The sequence below is a fragment of the Macrobrachium nipponense genome, chromosome 35, assembly GCF_015104395.2.
Source record: "Macrobrachium nipponense isolate FS-2020 chromosome 35, ASM1510439v2, whole genome shotgun sequence".
NCBI lineage: Eukaryota > Metazoa > Arthropoda > Malacostraca > Decapoda > Palaemonidae > Macrobrachium > Macrobrachium nipponense.
The window spans coordinates 2,823,374-2,838,373 of NC_061096.1; the positions used below are offsets into that span (position 1 = coordinate 2,823,374).

At 34.8% G+C, this 15,000-nt stretch overlaps 1 protein-coding gene across 1 annotated transcript in view; it reads right to left on the reverse strand.

Annotated features, from left to right (window-relative positions):
- LOC135208190 (uncharacterized) overlaps window positions 1-15,000 on the reverse strand; it is a gene marked incomplete in the record, with an annotated part of 184,105 nt that overhangs the window by 41,054 nt on the left and 128,051 nt on the right. The window contains 1 exon segment of the mRNA XM_064240321.1: window positions 5,451-5,639. Coding sequence (XP_064096391.1) covers window positions 5,451-5,639 — 189 coding nt within the window.

The following is a 15,000-nucleotide window of genomic DNA, read 5'->3' on the forward strand; positions in this document are numbered from 1 at the left end:
CACCGAGACGTGAAGCTGCTGCTATTCCGCTGCTATTGCTACAGTATTTATGGGTGTTCCCTCTGGACGAACTATATCCGAGAGACCATGAGACGTATCACTGTTGTGCAGAATGATAATTTGAGAGGCCTCACAAACTCTCCTCTCTACCACTCCGTCACACAGATGTTCATAGAAAACCACCTGGACAATTTAAAAATCATTGTTAGGCGAATAATGTCCTGTCTGGTAACCCGAGTGAGAAACAGCAGCAATTCGCTCATACAAAACATCCTAGGGATTGAAGCAAGAAGATCTAAATTGTGGGAAAGATGGGATAATGAAACCTTTGTTCCCTAAAGGACTTAATCTCTGTATTGGCAAGGTGTCATCTGTAGAATCAGTCATTATTATTATATTTATTGCTGATATCTTACTTTTTTATTATTACTGTGAATACTATCAAGTTAAATTTTTGTTTTTTCTACATTAAATTTCGTATTTACCCCTGTGGACCTGATTACTGCAACCACCTGAGGTCTCTAGCTGAAATTTAAGTTCTATTATCTGTGCACTTTTACTCATTTTTTTATTCATTTTTATCATGTCTCGTGTATCTAGATTGTGTATGTTACTGTCTGTATTTTGTATATTCCTGAGCTGAAATAAAGGATATTATTATTATTATCTTTTTTTTTTTTTTTTTTTCCTCTATCACAGTCCTCCAATTCGACTGGGTGGTATTTATACTGTGGGGTTCCGGTTGCATTCCTGTCCTTCCTTCCTTAGGATCCCATCACTTTTCTTACTATGTGTGCCGTTTCTAGGATGACACTCTTCTGCAAGAGTCCTGGAGCTACTTCAGCCTCTAGTTTTTCTAGATTCCTTTTCAGGGATCTTGGGATCGTGCCTAGTGCTCCTATGATTATGGGTACGATTTCCACTGGCATATCCCATATCCTTCTTATTTCTATTTTCAGATCTTGATACTTACCCATTTTTTCCCTCTCTTTCTCTTCAACTCTGGTGTCCCATGGTATTGCGACATCAATGAGTGATACTTTCTTCTTGACTTTGTCAATCAACGTCACGTCTGGTCTGTTTGCACGTATCACCCTATCCGTCCTGATACCATAGTCCCAGAGGATCTTTGCCTGATCGTTTTCTATCACTCCTTCAGGTTGGTGCTCGTACCACTTATTACTGCAAGGTAGCTGATGTTTCTTGCACAGGCTCCAGTGGAGGGTTTTTGCTACTGAATCATGCCTCTTTTTGTACTGGTTCTGTGCAAGTGCCGGGCATTCACTTGCTATGTGGTTTATGGTTTCATTTTTCGTATTGCACTTCCTACATATGGAGAGATGTTATTTCCGTCTATCGTTCTTTGAACATACTTGTTCTTAGGGCCTGATCTTGTGCCGCTGTTATCATTCCTTCAGTTTCCTTCTTTAGCTCTCCCCTCTGTAACCATTGCCAATTGTCATCGCTGGCTAGTTCTTTAGTCTGTCTCGTGTATTGTCCGTGCATTGGTTTGTTGTGCCAGTCCTCTGTTCTGTCTGTCTTTCTCCTGTCTCTGTATATTTCTGGGTCTTCGTCTACTTTTATCAAGTCCTTCTTCCCATGCACTCTTTAGCCACTCGTCTTCACTGGTTTTCAGATATTGCCCCAGTGCTCTGTTTCTCGATTTATTCATTATTATTATCATTGTACTTAGGAAGCAGACCCTCTCTCAAGCATACTTTATTAAAAGTAATGGCTACTTCAGCAGCGTTACACTTGTAGAGATTCTTCTCTATTTTGCGAATAGCGGCTTTTTCAGTGCTACTTAAACAGGCTAGTAGAGCGCCTATAGAGGTCATGGTAAAATACAGGGTCAAAATAGGTGTATATATTTGAATTTTACAGATAAACTATGATACCATAGTCATCAAAAGTCATTAACGATTTTCTCTCTCTCTCTCTCTCTCTCTCTCTCTCTCTTCTCTCTCTCTCTCTCTCTCTTTCTTAAAGCGAGCTTTCGTCTGGAGCTGCCAGACATCCTCGGGCTGGGAAGAAGCTGAGGGTGGACTGATCTTGGTGAAGTAGCCATTACTTTTAATAAAGTATTATTATTATTATTATTATTATTATTATTATTATTATTATTATTATTATTATTATTATTATTATTATTATTATTATTATATTATTATTATTATATCATTATTATTATTATTATTATTATTATTATTATTATCATCATCATTATTATTATTATTATTGGAGAAGCAAATCCACAGTTATGTAAAGGTACATATATTTCAAAATTTCAAAACTTTAAGGATAGCTTTCGGGAATCTGTTCGGTTCTCCTTGATAATGGGAACCGAACAGATTCCCGAAAGCTATCCTTCAAGTTTTGAAATTTAAATATATGTACATTTACATAACTGTGGATTTGCTTCTCCATTCGAAGACTCGTGCTACTATGAGGATTTTTTAATTACTATTATTATTAATTGACAAAGTTGTTTCCCAAAATAAACTTATCACTCCAATAAAATCCTTATTAATAATTGGCCACATTTGTTTATAGAACTCCGCAGAAAGCCCATCTAGGAATGGAGTTTTTCCTTACTCATCTCTGTTGCTATTTTTCTAAGCTCCTCTTCAGAAATCTCAGAAATAAGACCATCGTTATATATTTTTTTTTATTTCCTTTCCGATAAATTTTAATATTTTCTTTTGTTCTTTTTCACTGCATCTTTCTTTTATGAATAATTTTTCATCGTAACCCTTAACATAATAATGTAATATTGTCCCGGCATTATTCAACTTAATCCTATTTTCCGTTGCAATGTTGCTCATAATTGGTTTGCTATTCTTTTTTCTTTAGTAATATGGAGAAACTTTCTCACTTTGATTTTCTTCCTCTATTTTCGCCCTAATTCTAATTCCTTCACACATTTCACCTTCAATACAGTTTATCCTGGTTTATAATGTATTGATTTCTTCAAACCTGATACATAGTGAAAACACGTTAATTCCCTAAGCCGAGTTTTCGTAACCCACACCTCTCTTGGCGACTGATTCTAGATGATTTTATTAAGAACGTCTTCAGTTCCCCTTTTGCAAAAACCCACCATTCAAGTACGTTTCTGTAACTACATTTTTCCCCTTTCAGTCTTTTCCAGTAGCTATCACAATTACTTTTCAATATAACCTGACTAAGGATGGAATTGTTGAGCTTCTTTCTAGTATCCCCTAACTATCGTGTCTTTATTATTGATTTTAAATGAACACAGTGGTCAGACCAGCTTATCGGAATATTCACATAGCCCTTCTACATATAACCTATCAATTCTCGAACCATAGTTGTCTTTAACATAAGTGTATTTTACCCTATGATTAGTAGCAAACCAAAATCTCTTAACCCTAAACTGTTTTTTAGATTACAAAATGCTTTGGAAACTAGGTTGCTATCAAGGTTAAATACATCTTGCTTACTTGTTACTTGTATGTAGATGCAGGTGTCGGTTGGTGATTTGCTTTTAAATCCGAACTGGTTGTCAATGGTGAGAGGTCTCACTAGAAGAACCGACTCGAGTATCTTCGACGCGATCGTTGTGATTCCAGTCACCCCAAAGATTAGGTTTGGGTGCTATTTCATCGAAAGTATAACAGATCTTTTATTATAAAACTTTTCCCCCTTCTGCCTTTTTTGTTGATCCCCATGGAGAATAGACATTGTCAATATGAATTTCATAATCACAAAATTTACGTTTAATACTGATTATTCGACCACACACCTCTAATTCCTCCATCATTATTTCCACATTTGAAGATTTATTAATGAGATTTGCAGTTCCACCTTCAAGTTTATTGTGTAGTTAAAATAAATCTTACAACGCTCTTTGATCAATTGAAGATGGTCATCATTTTTAATAATTTCTTGTATTAAAAGAATGTCATTTTTACAATGTAACATCAAGTGAATTAGCTTCATTTGTTTATTTTGTTTAGATTTCCAAAGACCATCGTTCTTAAATTGGTCGTCATCAACTTCTATATCTGGCTGCATCATTTCCTTGTCAGACTGTGTCCTCTATCACCGCATTTTTCGTCAACTTTGAGTCTTGGATTCCAGATACCTTCGACCTTATTTTCCCTCTTGTTATAGGTTGAAGATTGCCTACTATGAGATGCACAGCCGGTGTCCCGGTGTTTTTCCGGAAGAAAATTTTATCAACGTACGTGACGAACACGACACTTTGTCACAGGGTATCTTACATCCCTACGTCTTAAAGTGTCGCAAAAAGGGACAGATCCCCTTTTAGCGACAAACCTGTCGCAACGTCAGGTTAGTTTAGCAAGAAGAAGCATCCAAGACGAGTGCAGACAGTTACATATTCGTGTAAATCCTTTTAGGTAAGCATCCGTACGAATCCGGACGAAACTGATCAGAGGAGAAAAATCTTAATTCCTTATTAGATAATTTAGCATTTCATCATTTTTTTATTATAAAATTATTCAATGTATTTGTTATGAAAACAAGGGAATCGCGCTAGGCGAAATCGCTGCCTTACAGATGAACCGCTGGGGTTAGCAAAATTTCAGTAACAAAGTAAAACTTCAACTATATTTCAACCCTCTAGACTACCCCAAGCGGAGGCTGGCATTCTTCCCAAGGTGCCATTGAAATCAGGTAGGTTGCAATCTCTCTCCTCTGCAATCAGACAGTGTCGTTCACCACTATGAATGTGTGTTAAGTTCATCGTGGGCCATCCACAAGATAGTATCTCAATTTGCTATGATTTTGGGATTATCATGTTCAGCAATCTTTGATATGTATGTTTAATATGTTATGTGAATAAGTTTTTGTTTACCAAAGGTTTGGATGTGGTCAATTGCCGCCCTATATTATCCTTTAATTGTCTTGTCCCTGCGTTTGAGCCGTTGGACTTAATCCTTTTGTAAACCTCTTAAATTGTTCTCATGTTTATGCTTGTTTGGGAAGGTTACTAATTCTCCAGATGTGTTGGATTCTAGGTACTAATCTCCTTATAATCCTTAATTGTCACTTATACGACCCTTCCTTGTCATCTCAGTTTCTCATGTATTTCAGCCGGTTTGCTAAGTAAAGGACATGAGTCGAAAGGTCTTGCAGCTACATATATATATATATATATATATATATATATATATATATATATATATATATATATATATATATGTATGTATGTATGTATATATATACATACATATATATATATATATATATATATATATATATATATATATATATATGTGTGTGTGTATCATATATGTACGTATAGAAGTAACGTGCACATGCACATGCATGTAAGCGGTGTATGTAACATACACACACAAGCATGACTGAAAGCTTATAAATAACTTTATCTATGAAAATCTACACATATTCACTCGAATATATCTCAAAGATTATTTTGTTTACTTATAGAATCTCCTTACTGTGAAGCTTTTCAGCGTCGCAAAGGTCGAAATGTGGATACTGGCAGGCCAGGCTGCAAACCCATTCATTGACTTTAGGGTCTGAAAGGTTCATGTGATGATAGAGCCTCATATTCCATCCGGGATACGTTTGTAACAACCGAGGAAGAATGTACTCGATGCCGACGTAGTAGTCATTTAAAAATGGCCCTAACCGAAAAACTAAAAACTGGCTACCTGTAAAATAAAAAAGAAAACTAAATAAATATGTATATATTTATTATTACGAAGTGCCAAGTATCTGGTTACTACACTTACCATTCATTTATTGTTACCTCACAAAAGCCAGACACCTGAACCCTCATCACAGGTATTAAACGACTGAATACGCTAAAGGCAACAGTGATCCCTTAGCAACTTACCAGTATTGCAGAAAATCAGACTAAGTTCATCAAAACAGGTGTGAGGTAATCTTGTAAGTAATTAAATTAATCAAAGGGCATCACTCCATCAACAACTTTCAAAGTCTAAATATTTCCCTGATTTCAGAAGTCTAAGTACTTCCCTGGTTCTAAGACACTTCAAGTAAATTGAAGGAAAGCTGATCAATTACCACTCTATGTTTCTACCTAACATCAATATAATCAAATGCAAATATACTAGTTAGAAATGAAATACTTATAAAAATTTTAAATACAAAAATGTATTATTAAACTCAAAATTTATAAGTGAAATTCACAATATCAGGAATATCAGGGAAAATTACTGTTACTTGAAAACAAAGTAAAGTTTAATTAATTCTTGGATCAAATAAGTAAAATTAAACCAAAAATAATTTATCACAAAATTCAAGAAAATTAATTCAATTGAAATTCAAAAGTGTTAGGCAATAATTGAAAATTTGAAATTAATTCACTAGTGCTAAACAATAATAAAACTTGAAAAGAATTCTAAGTAAATGCAAATTAATTTACAAGTGTTAAATTTAATTAAATGTGCAATGATTAAGCAATGAAAACAACTGAGTCAATTAAATTGTGAATGCAAATGAAAATATAAAATAAAAAGGCACACTTCAATAAGAAAATGAACAGATACCCAATAAATGAAACAAACACAAAACACAAAAATACGCAATGTGTAAAAGTGTAAATGTTTTCACTCAAAACATTGTAACCATCAGTTTTTACCAAACCTTCGTAACCATCTGTTATTAGTTACTAGTTAACCACTGTTCCTATCAGTTATTAGTTTCTTACCAAACCATCATAACCATTAGATATTAGTTGCAACTAATAAAAATATAACACACTTTACCTTTTTGGTATACCAACTTCTTTCTTTGCTGCAGTCTTGTTTCACTTTACCAAAAACCAGGCGCCATTACGGAACAATGTTTGTTCAGATTCCACAAAAACACTATTCAACACTAAATAAACTCTAAGAAATATCAAATATGAAATTCTCAAGTTACGAATGACCAATTAACGTTACGTTAATAAAATCTCAAGAATGTCGAGGGAGAGAGAGAGAGAGAGATCTGACCGCCTCGAGTATCTAGGATGTAATGAAACTCTCTTCCTTACGAAAGCTGGACAGGGGAGATGACAAAACGTTTTTGGGCAATAACTCTTCCAGAAGCTTCGAAATCTTACGCAACTTCATATACAAAATGTGTAACCTACACGTGGCATTCGGCAAAGACATACACATATGAGACCAGTCTGTTAAAAAAAAGACATGTATTCGTCTCGATCGACCGAAGCAGAAGGCCTGATCTTTCTTGATGACAGGTTCCCAAAACACAAATGAAGTCTTGAGCTCGCTTATCAAACGTGTTGACAGATTAGGAATGCAAACGGATCTCGCAGTTCCTCTAATCTCAACAGTGTTGACATAATAGGGAAACAATCGTAGTTTCACATGGACAAAGAAAATCTCTCTCTTTTTACATTCTACGTTATATATATATATATATTCTTTTACAATATGTTATGTAAAATCTGAATACACATTTTAAAACATCCTATCTCTAAGCTATCTAGGAATCTGAAAAAATGTTGCACAATTCTACATAACATTTTATACAGTCACAGAGGAGATATATGCATTTTGAAAGTAGCAATATATAATATATATATATATATATATTATATATATATATATATATATATAATATATATATATATATATGAAGAGGAATTATATTTCAATCAAATTATACCATGATATTTCGGAAACATAAAATCATTCTGTAGATTCTGTAGACTAATACATCAGAATAAAATGGAAACATGTATCACTCTAAACAGCATTTATTCCTTAAATTCTGTGATAACTTAATTAAACAGCATAGATTTTTTTTTAAATCGTGATGAATCTAAAAACTTATGAAACACTGTATGGTCTCCCAGTGTTCGTTCCCTATTCATTTCAGATTCCTTATAATTATCAAGACTGGGGAATTATGACTCCATAATTACTCCTACTTCCTCACACGTGGATGTGACGGTCACACCACGAATAGACGAGACAAAAACCTGGGTTCAGATGGTACAAAATATCAACGTATTTTATACAGAAGGTTGGCTTGCCCTGTTGAATTGTACACGGTTAAGGACCAATTAAAAGTAGAAAATAAACTTAACATCAGCCTAATTATGCCAACAATAGTTGCTCCCTGAATGTAATTTAGTATGAATATTGCATTGCCTCCTATTGAACACAATACAATTTTCATATTACAATATATAGCTACTTTGTAAATAATCGGCACCTAATTAATTAGTAACAGCCAATATGGCAAGGCCAATTAATCGGTAATCTGCCTATTTCCTTATCTGTGCATCTCAAAGTTTTGGGAAATTTATTTGCAAAAGAAAAAATACCGGGGTGTCTTGAACAAGTTTTTTTCGTTTATTCTTTTTAACGTTATTAACATACAAGTTTGTAATACAATTTCAAACTATATTTTGATGGTTTCATACCATAAAAATCATGCCAAAATACATTTTAGCGCACAACTGTGGAATCTAGAGCAAAAATATAAATAAATAAATGAAAAAAAGATATAGCCGCACTTTTTTCACATAACTCAAAAACTAAACCCTTTTTAAAAAGAATTGTTACATGGGCAAAGTGTACATCGAATTCATTTTTGTCTGTAAAGAACATAAGGTCATGGCGTCATAATGATGATGCTATTGTAATCTAAAATCTGATTTTCAATCACACTTTACTCGATTTGCAAAAATGGCTTCTGGGTTGTGTCATCTTTATGTATTTGAGCACTGACACCCTTCCTCCTCTACTACATCTGTCGACCTTCTATTTTATCTCATCCGTATCACTTCATTGTACATCACTGTTTGCTCTTTGCAAGTATGTTTGTGATTATATATATATATATATATATATATATATATATATATATATATATATATAGTGTGTGTGTGTATATATATATGTTGTGTGTGTGTGTGTGTGTGTCACACAAATTCACAGGTGAAAAATAAGAGGCGTGGATATATGCAATATTTGAATCAGGTGTCAAAGTGATTATAATCGTGTGTGTGTGTGTGTGTGTATATATATATTATATATATATATATTATATATATGATACAGAGGTCTCATGGAGGATTCCTAACTATAGGTATCTAGTAAAGTGACCTACCTTTTGACGTTCCCAGCAACCTACCATCTCTGTAGCTAAAACCAGTCGTTAAATCTAGGCCCATTACAAAGTCTATTTCAAAAAAAAGAACTAATATAAAAATAGAATAAATGGATTTAAAATCTGAAAAACCGTTAAGACACAATTACTGAAATTGTCACATACTCTTCTGTAAAAGTTAAAGAAAACCCCATCAGTCTTTCTGATAAATGTCAAATAGAGAATTGATTTTTGGTAGTAACAAACCGAATCCATCTGTAAAAGAAACCACAATTCTCAAATAAAAAAGTAAATAGAGAATGGATAAATGATCCATAAACCTTTTTAAGTGTTTCTCTGCACTTCAATCCCCCTTCACAATATTCAAACGCTTTCAAAGTCGCTTTTCACGTTACCTTATTGATGGGTCTTCTAAGCACCACCTCCAGGTTTTACTTCACACTGACATCGCTACGAACGTCTTTCAATAACTGCCCCCTTAATCACCACACTAGAGGATTATATTGCCATTCATGTACCTGTACAAATGTACACATGCTAATTGACGTACCAACTTGCACACGCTATGTTCTGGAACTTTCCACAAACATACCCTGTTTGATGCACGAACTGATGCAAACACGCCTACATTTTTTCTGACGTTACAATCATGTGATTTCTGACTAACCAAGTCAATTGCATGCTTTGCGCTCTTGCCAATGCAATCAGTAATGTTATGACTTTGTCTCGTTCTGACGGCCTGAGGAATTAACTGTTTTTTAATTTCCCAAAACACTTGATGTTGTACTGTTATGCATTCTAGACTGTGTCACTTGTTGTCAACCTAATTTTAATTACTAGCATATCCAGTGCCTTTTTTACGGCTCGGCCGCCACCGAAACCATGTCGTATGACACGCTAGCCTGGCACTAGCTACAATGCCTACATAATTTTTATATTGTCACATGACTCAAGGTAACATCCGACGCTGATGTCCTACTCCATCGGCTGCATCCCAATTTGATGGCCCCTGCAATACATATTGTGACCATCATTATCGCCACCATAACGGCGATCACTGGAACTGTGTAGTGTTCTGCAAAGAATTAATTTTCTTCGCCATGTAATTGCGTCCAATGTAGGCAGAACTTTTACCACCTCATGGTGTACCCCTGTAGGTGTATCATAAACACCTTTGTTGATAAACTGTGGATCTGTCGTCTTCCAATGTAGGAACCAGAACCGCCTCCTGTGTTGCTGAACCTGAAATATTCTGCGACTCCCATGCAAGTGCTTCCTGCACCCGCCTCATAGAAATATCTAGATCCCTGGTTAGTCCAGAAATTATCCTGAGACATCTCTACATGAGCCACCGAAGTAGTAGTCCATGACCTCATCACCCATGGTGAAGACCAAACATTTTGCGCAGTAGATCCTTAGTTGTTTTCTTTTGTCACCACTCGGTATGAGTTTGGGAATTCTCCAAAGTTATCTCCAAAGATTATATTTGTGGTTAGTTCCACGTCCCCATAAATATCACCACCCATGTTCTCATTGCATCCACCAGGACCCCATTGTTAGTATCAGTATCAGCATTAGTATTAGTATCAGTATCAGCATCACCACCCATACCACCATTGTTAAAACCGCCAAAATATCACCACCATGGCCCTCAATATCTCCTTTACCATCACTGACACCCCCACCATTATTTTCCATGTCACTAGTGTGGGCTCCGATATCACTACTCCCCATATCATTACCATTATCACCACCAAAAGCGCCCCCATTTTCACTGTTACCCATATTAATCCCGATATCCTTAGTTCCACTTGTATCCTCATATGGGATAAAAACACTCGGTATTCCAACCGTTATACCTCTAACACCTGTGTGGACAGATATCCTGTGTCTCCTACATGAAGGATGGCCCAGTAAAAGTTTGTTGCCCAACACAACCCCTTTTATAACCAAAAAAATGGTATATTTAACACTTTACCACCAAGAGTAAACCATTATTCTTATAAACCTAGGGTATTTTAATCTATGGGCTTGCCACATCACACACCATCTCTGTTGAGGGTTTCAAAGGGTATTGGGAGAACATGAAGTGATACAGATCATGGTCCATTAGATTCACTGAAGATCCTTTATCAATAAAAATTGGGATATTCACATCCTCCACTGTTCCATTTACTATCGGCCTGGGCTCTGGGGCGTCCCCCACGAGACCACAATGGCACATGCAAATCATCTGTACCCTTTTTGTTGATCGGCTTTCCGAATATTTTGCTGATCCCTTTGCCCTTTTGAGTGACCTGTCTAGGAAGTTCCTGTATTGTAACTCCTGAATTTCTGAGGTGTAGGTGTCGCATCCCTCCGTATCTGAGACGGACAAGCTTGCCAAAAGTGATCTGCCCTTTTGCATATTCCACAATATTTAACTCTACATATTTTCTTTGTGTACCCTGGTTTATTACAATTGTAGCAACGCAACTGCTGTTGTCCTTGATCGATCGATCGCTCTTCTATTATATTCCACTTTTGCACACAAAAGGATAGAAGAAAAATCTGAGTCTCTTTGCATCATATTTCTTGAACCAGTCAAATTAGAAAATGTACTATCGACCGTTTGACACTTGGATATATGTTTCTGAATTTGGGAATAAATCAGTTCCTCATTTTGATGTAGGTTCAATCTTTTCATGAAAACTATCTATAATGGCATCCGGGACGTCGTGTAGAATCTGAGAAAAATGTATTCATTTTTGTAATTTGTCGAGTGAGAAGTTATTCCCATTTACCCATGTGGACTTTTTCAATTTCTGTTTTCATTCTCCCGCTGAGTCAAAAAGTTTTGAGCTATGCTCAATAAGGCTTGTTGTCCCTTTCCTAATCTTGTGCAATCCTCTTGAATCCCTCACCATATCTCCGTGTTCCTTTGTTCCATATGCCGTCCTCTGAAATGCTTGTAACTCGGTCCATGACTGACATTTTGTGTATTGGAAACTACGTCATCTAAATGACAACAAACGCCCTTTATTGAACTCTAACAAGGCTTTTGCCTCTGTGAACGCCTCTACATCATTTTTAATTCCCTTGGCGTTTAACCCTCTCCGGTCCGGACGGGTCGAACTTCTTGTTTACGTTCCGGTCTTGGTACCTTACCCGTCGGTGAACAGTTGAAGAGTTAGACGCATTGAAAGTTCCCACAAAATGCTTTCTTATTTTACCCCTGTGTTTTTTATCATGACTAAAGTGGTACCATTGTAAAGCTGAACGTTTATTCTAGCATATATTAAAACTTCTTAAAAATAAAATAACAACTACCACCGTTTTTAGATGTGATAAAATAGGACTAAAAATAATTCTTTGCATTTCTTATTCTCTTCCTCTGATTTCAAAGGTCGAAAAATATATTTTCTGGTTAATCAAATGTAATAAATTTTACGTAAGTAGATAGAATATTTATGACTTACAGTGAAGGTAAATATTTCAGTCAACATTAATTATTATTTTATGAATGGCAAGGCAATAAGCAGAAGCATCCATCAAGCATTTCATGGATGGTTAGTTTATAGCCGACGCTGGCAGCACTGATGGCTAGGTAAGTTCCTCATCGTCTTAGCTCCTCCTTCTGTCTTTGACATTCAGCGTCGGCCTGGTTGTTATAAACAAAAACCAAGGTCATAGTTAGATCCCGTCACGTGGTGCATTTCTGCTTTATTCTTGTGCTGTCTTATCAGTTCTTGTAATGCTAGTTTCTTGTCGTGCTTACCTGACTTTTTCAAATTTTCACACTTCTACATTCACTTTTGTTAAAAATTCTGAATAATGAAAAATAATCCTCTCCATGCCTTTCACCTTCCAGGTCATAGAAGCCTCACTGGCATTTCTGCTTCGGCTTTTGTCACAGAATTTATGGTGATTTCAACCTCCATAGCTGTATATTATAGACCTACAAATGAAAATGTAATTATAGCATGAGCTTTCGTATGTTTTCAAACATACTTTAATATAAAATGAAATATTAAGCAAAAACGAAAAGCCATTTTAAAATGAACAATCAGTAGTTATAGGGTGATTTAAAAGCTGATTTTATTATGGATAGTTGACCTACAAGTAAGTAACATTTTATAACCCATCGATTCCATATTCCTCAACGAACTCCGATCAGTAATAAAGTTATATCGTCGTTATGATCTTTCTTCAGTAGTTGGGGCTCTTTTAAAATCATACCAAATAAGCAAGATACAGTGTTCTGTTCTCAACAATGAATTATTTATTAAAAGAACAGACTACTTAACTTTGTCACGGAAGATTCAATCTACGATGCAATGTCTTCATTTTATGTGAAAGAATATATATATATATATATATATATATATATATATATGATTATATTAGATATATACGTGTATATATATATATAGTATATATATATATATATATATATATATATATATATATATATATATATATGAATAAAGTTACAGCTACGAAAGAAAAACTGAAGCACTGGAGATGCTGAGTACTTTCATAACCATGTCTTAGTAATAAGACGAAAATACTTAGCATCTCCAGTGTTTCAGTTTTCCTTCGTGGCTGTAACTTTGTTCATATAATCATCTCACTTTTATTTTTTGCGATTTAAAAACAAACATATATGTTTATATTTATATATGAAGATAAAAGGCCCCCCATGAAATGCTATTTTGAACGTTGCAACCGCATACTCCGAGCACTTCCTTCTGTGCCCTTGTTCACTGGTACCATATGGACAGAGGTGGGTGTTACAAAGCATAAGTAGCTGTGGCAGTAAGTCTCTGTAGGTATGCATGCCATCAGAGACTTATTGCCACAATTAATTATGCTTTCTATAATACCATTGTAACACACCGTCTGTCCATATGGTACCAGTGAACAAGGGCACAGAAGGAAGTGCTCGGAGTATGCGGTTGTAACGTTCAAATAGCATTTCATGGGCCTTTTATCTTCATATATAAATATAAACTTTTATATTTGTTTTTAAATCGCAAAAAATAAAAGTGTGATGATTATATGAACAAAGTTACAGCCACGAAGGAAAACCGAAACACTGGAGATGCTAAGTTATTTTGTCTCATAATATATTTTATATATATATACATATATATATATATATATATATATATATATATATATATTACATATATTATTCATACAGACACACACACACACACACACACACACACACACACATATATATATATATATATATATATATATTATATATATATATATACATGGCATAACGCTTCTCTCATTCTACAATGTCTGTTGCACTTGTGGTAACTTAAACTGCTTTAGTTACAAATGATGTTACTAATAGTAAGTTATACCATAGCAAGTTAGAACAGACAAATTGCTGTTGATCACAGATCCGGCAATAAACAAAGATGGGGATCAGGAAGTCAAGCAATTTGAATCCAGGTAATAAAGTCACAGATAAAAACGTCCCAGAAGAAGCTCATAATGATTTTCATGGCATAAAAGTTCAGTTTCCTGTGAAAATTCATCATAGCAAATTAAGTAAACGTTTTGTATACGTACTTTTTCTGTGCTCTGATATGTAAAACAAATAAATACATAGAATTGAATAAGATAATAGGATTACATCCTAGATAAATAATATTCATGAAGTGAGCAAATAATATTGCAATGATGTACGTAGATGATAATTATTGTAAATGAAAGATGAATCCTTGCTTGGTTGCTAAACAAATATCAATCAAATAGAAAAACATATATTTTTGTGGAGGATAACCTCAGAAGTACGTATGGAATAAAGCCACCCGTACTGAAAGTATCAGTGAAGTATAGTGTCATGTGGACGATTATTCTTTTCATTATTTCAGGGAGTATAAATAAACACAG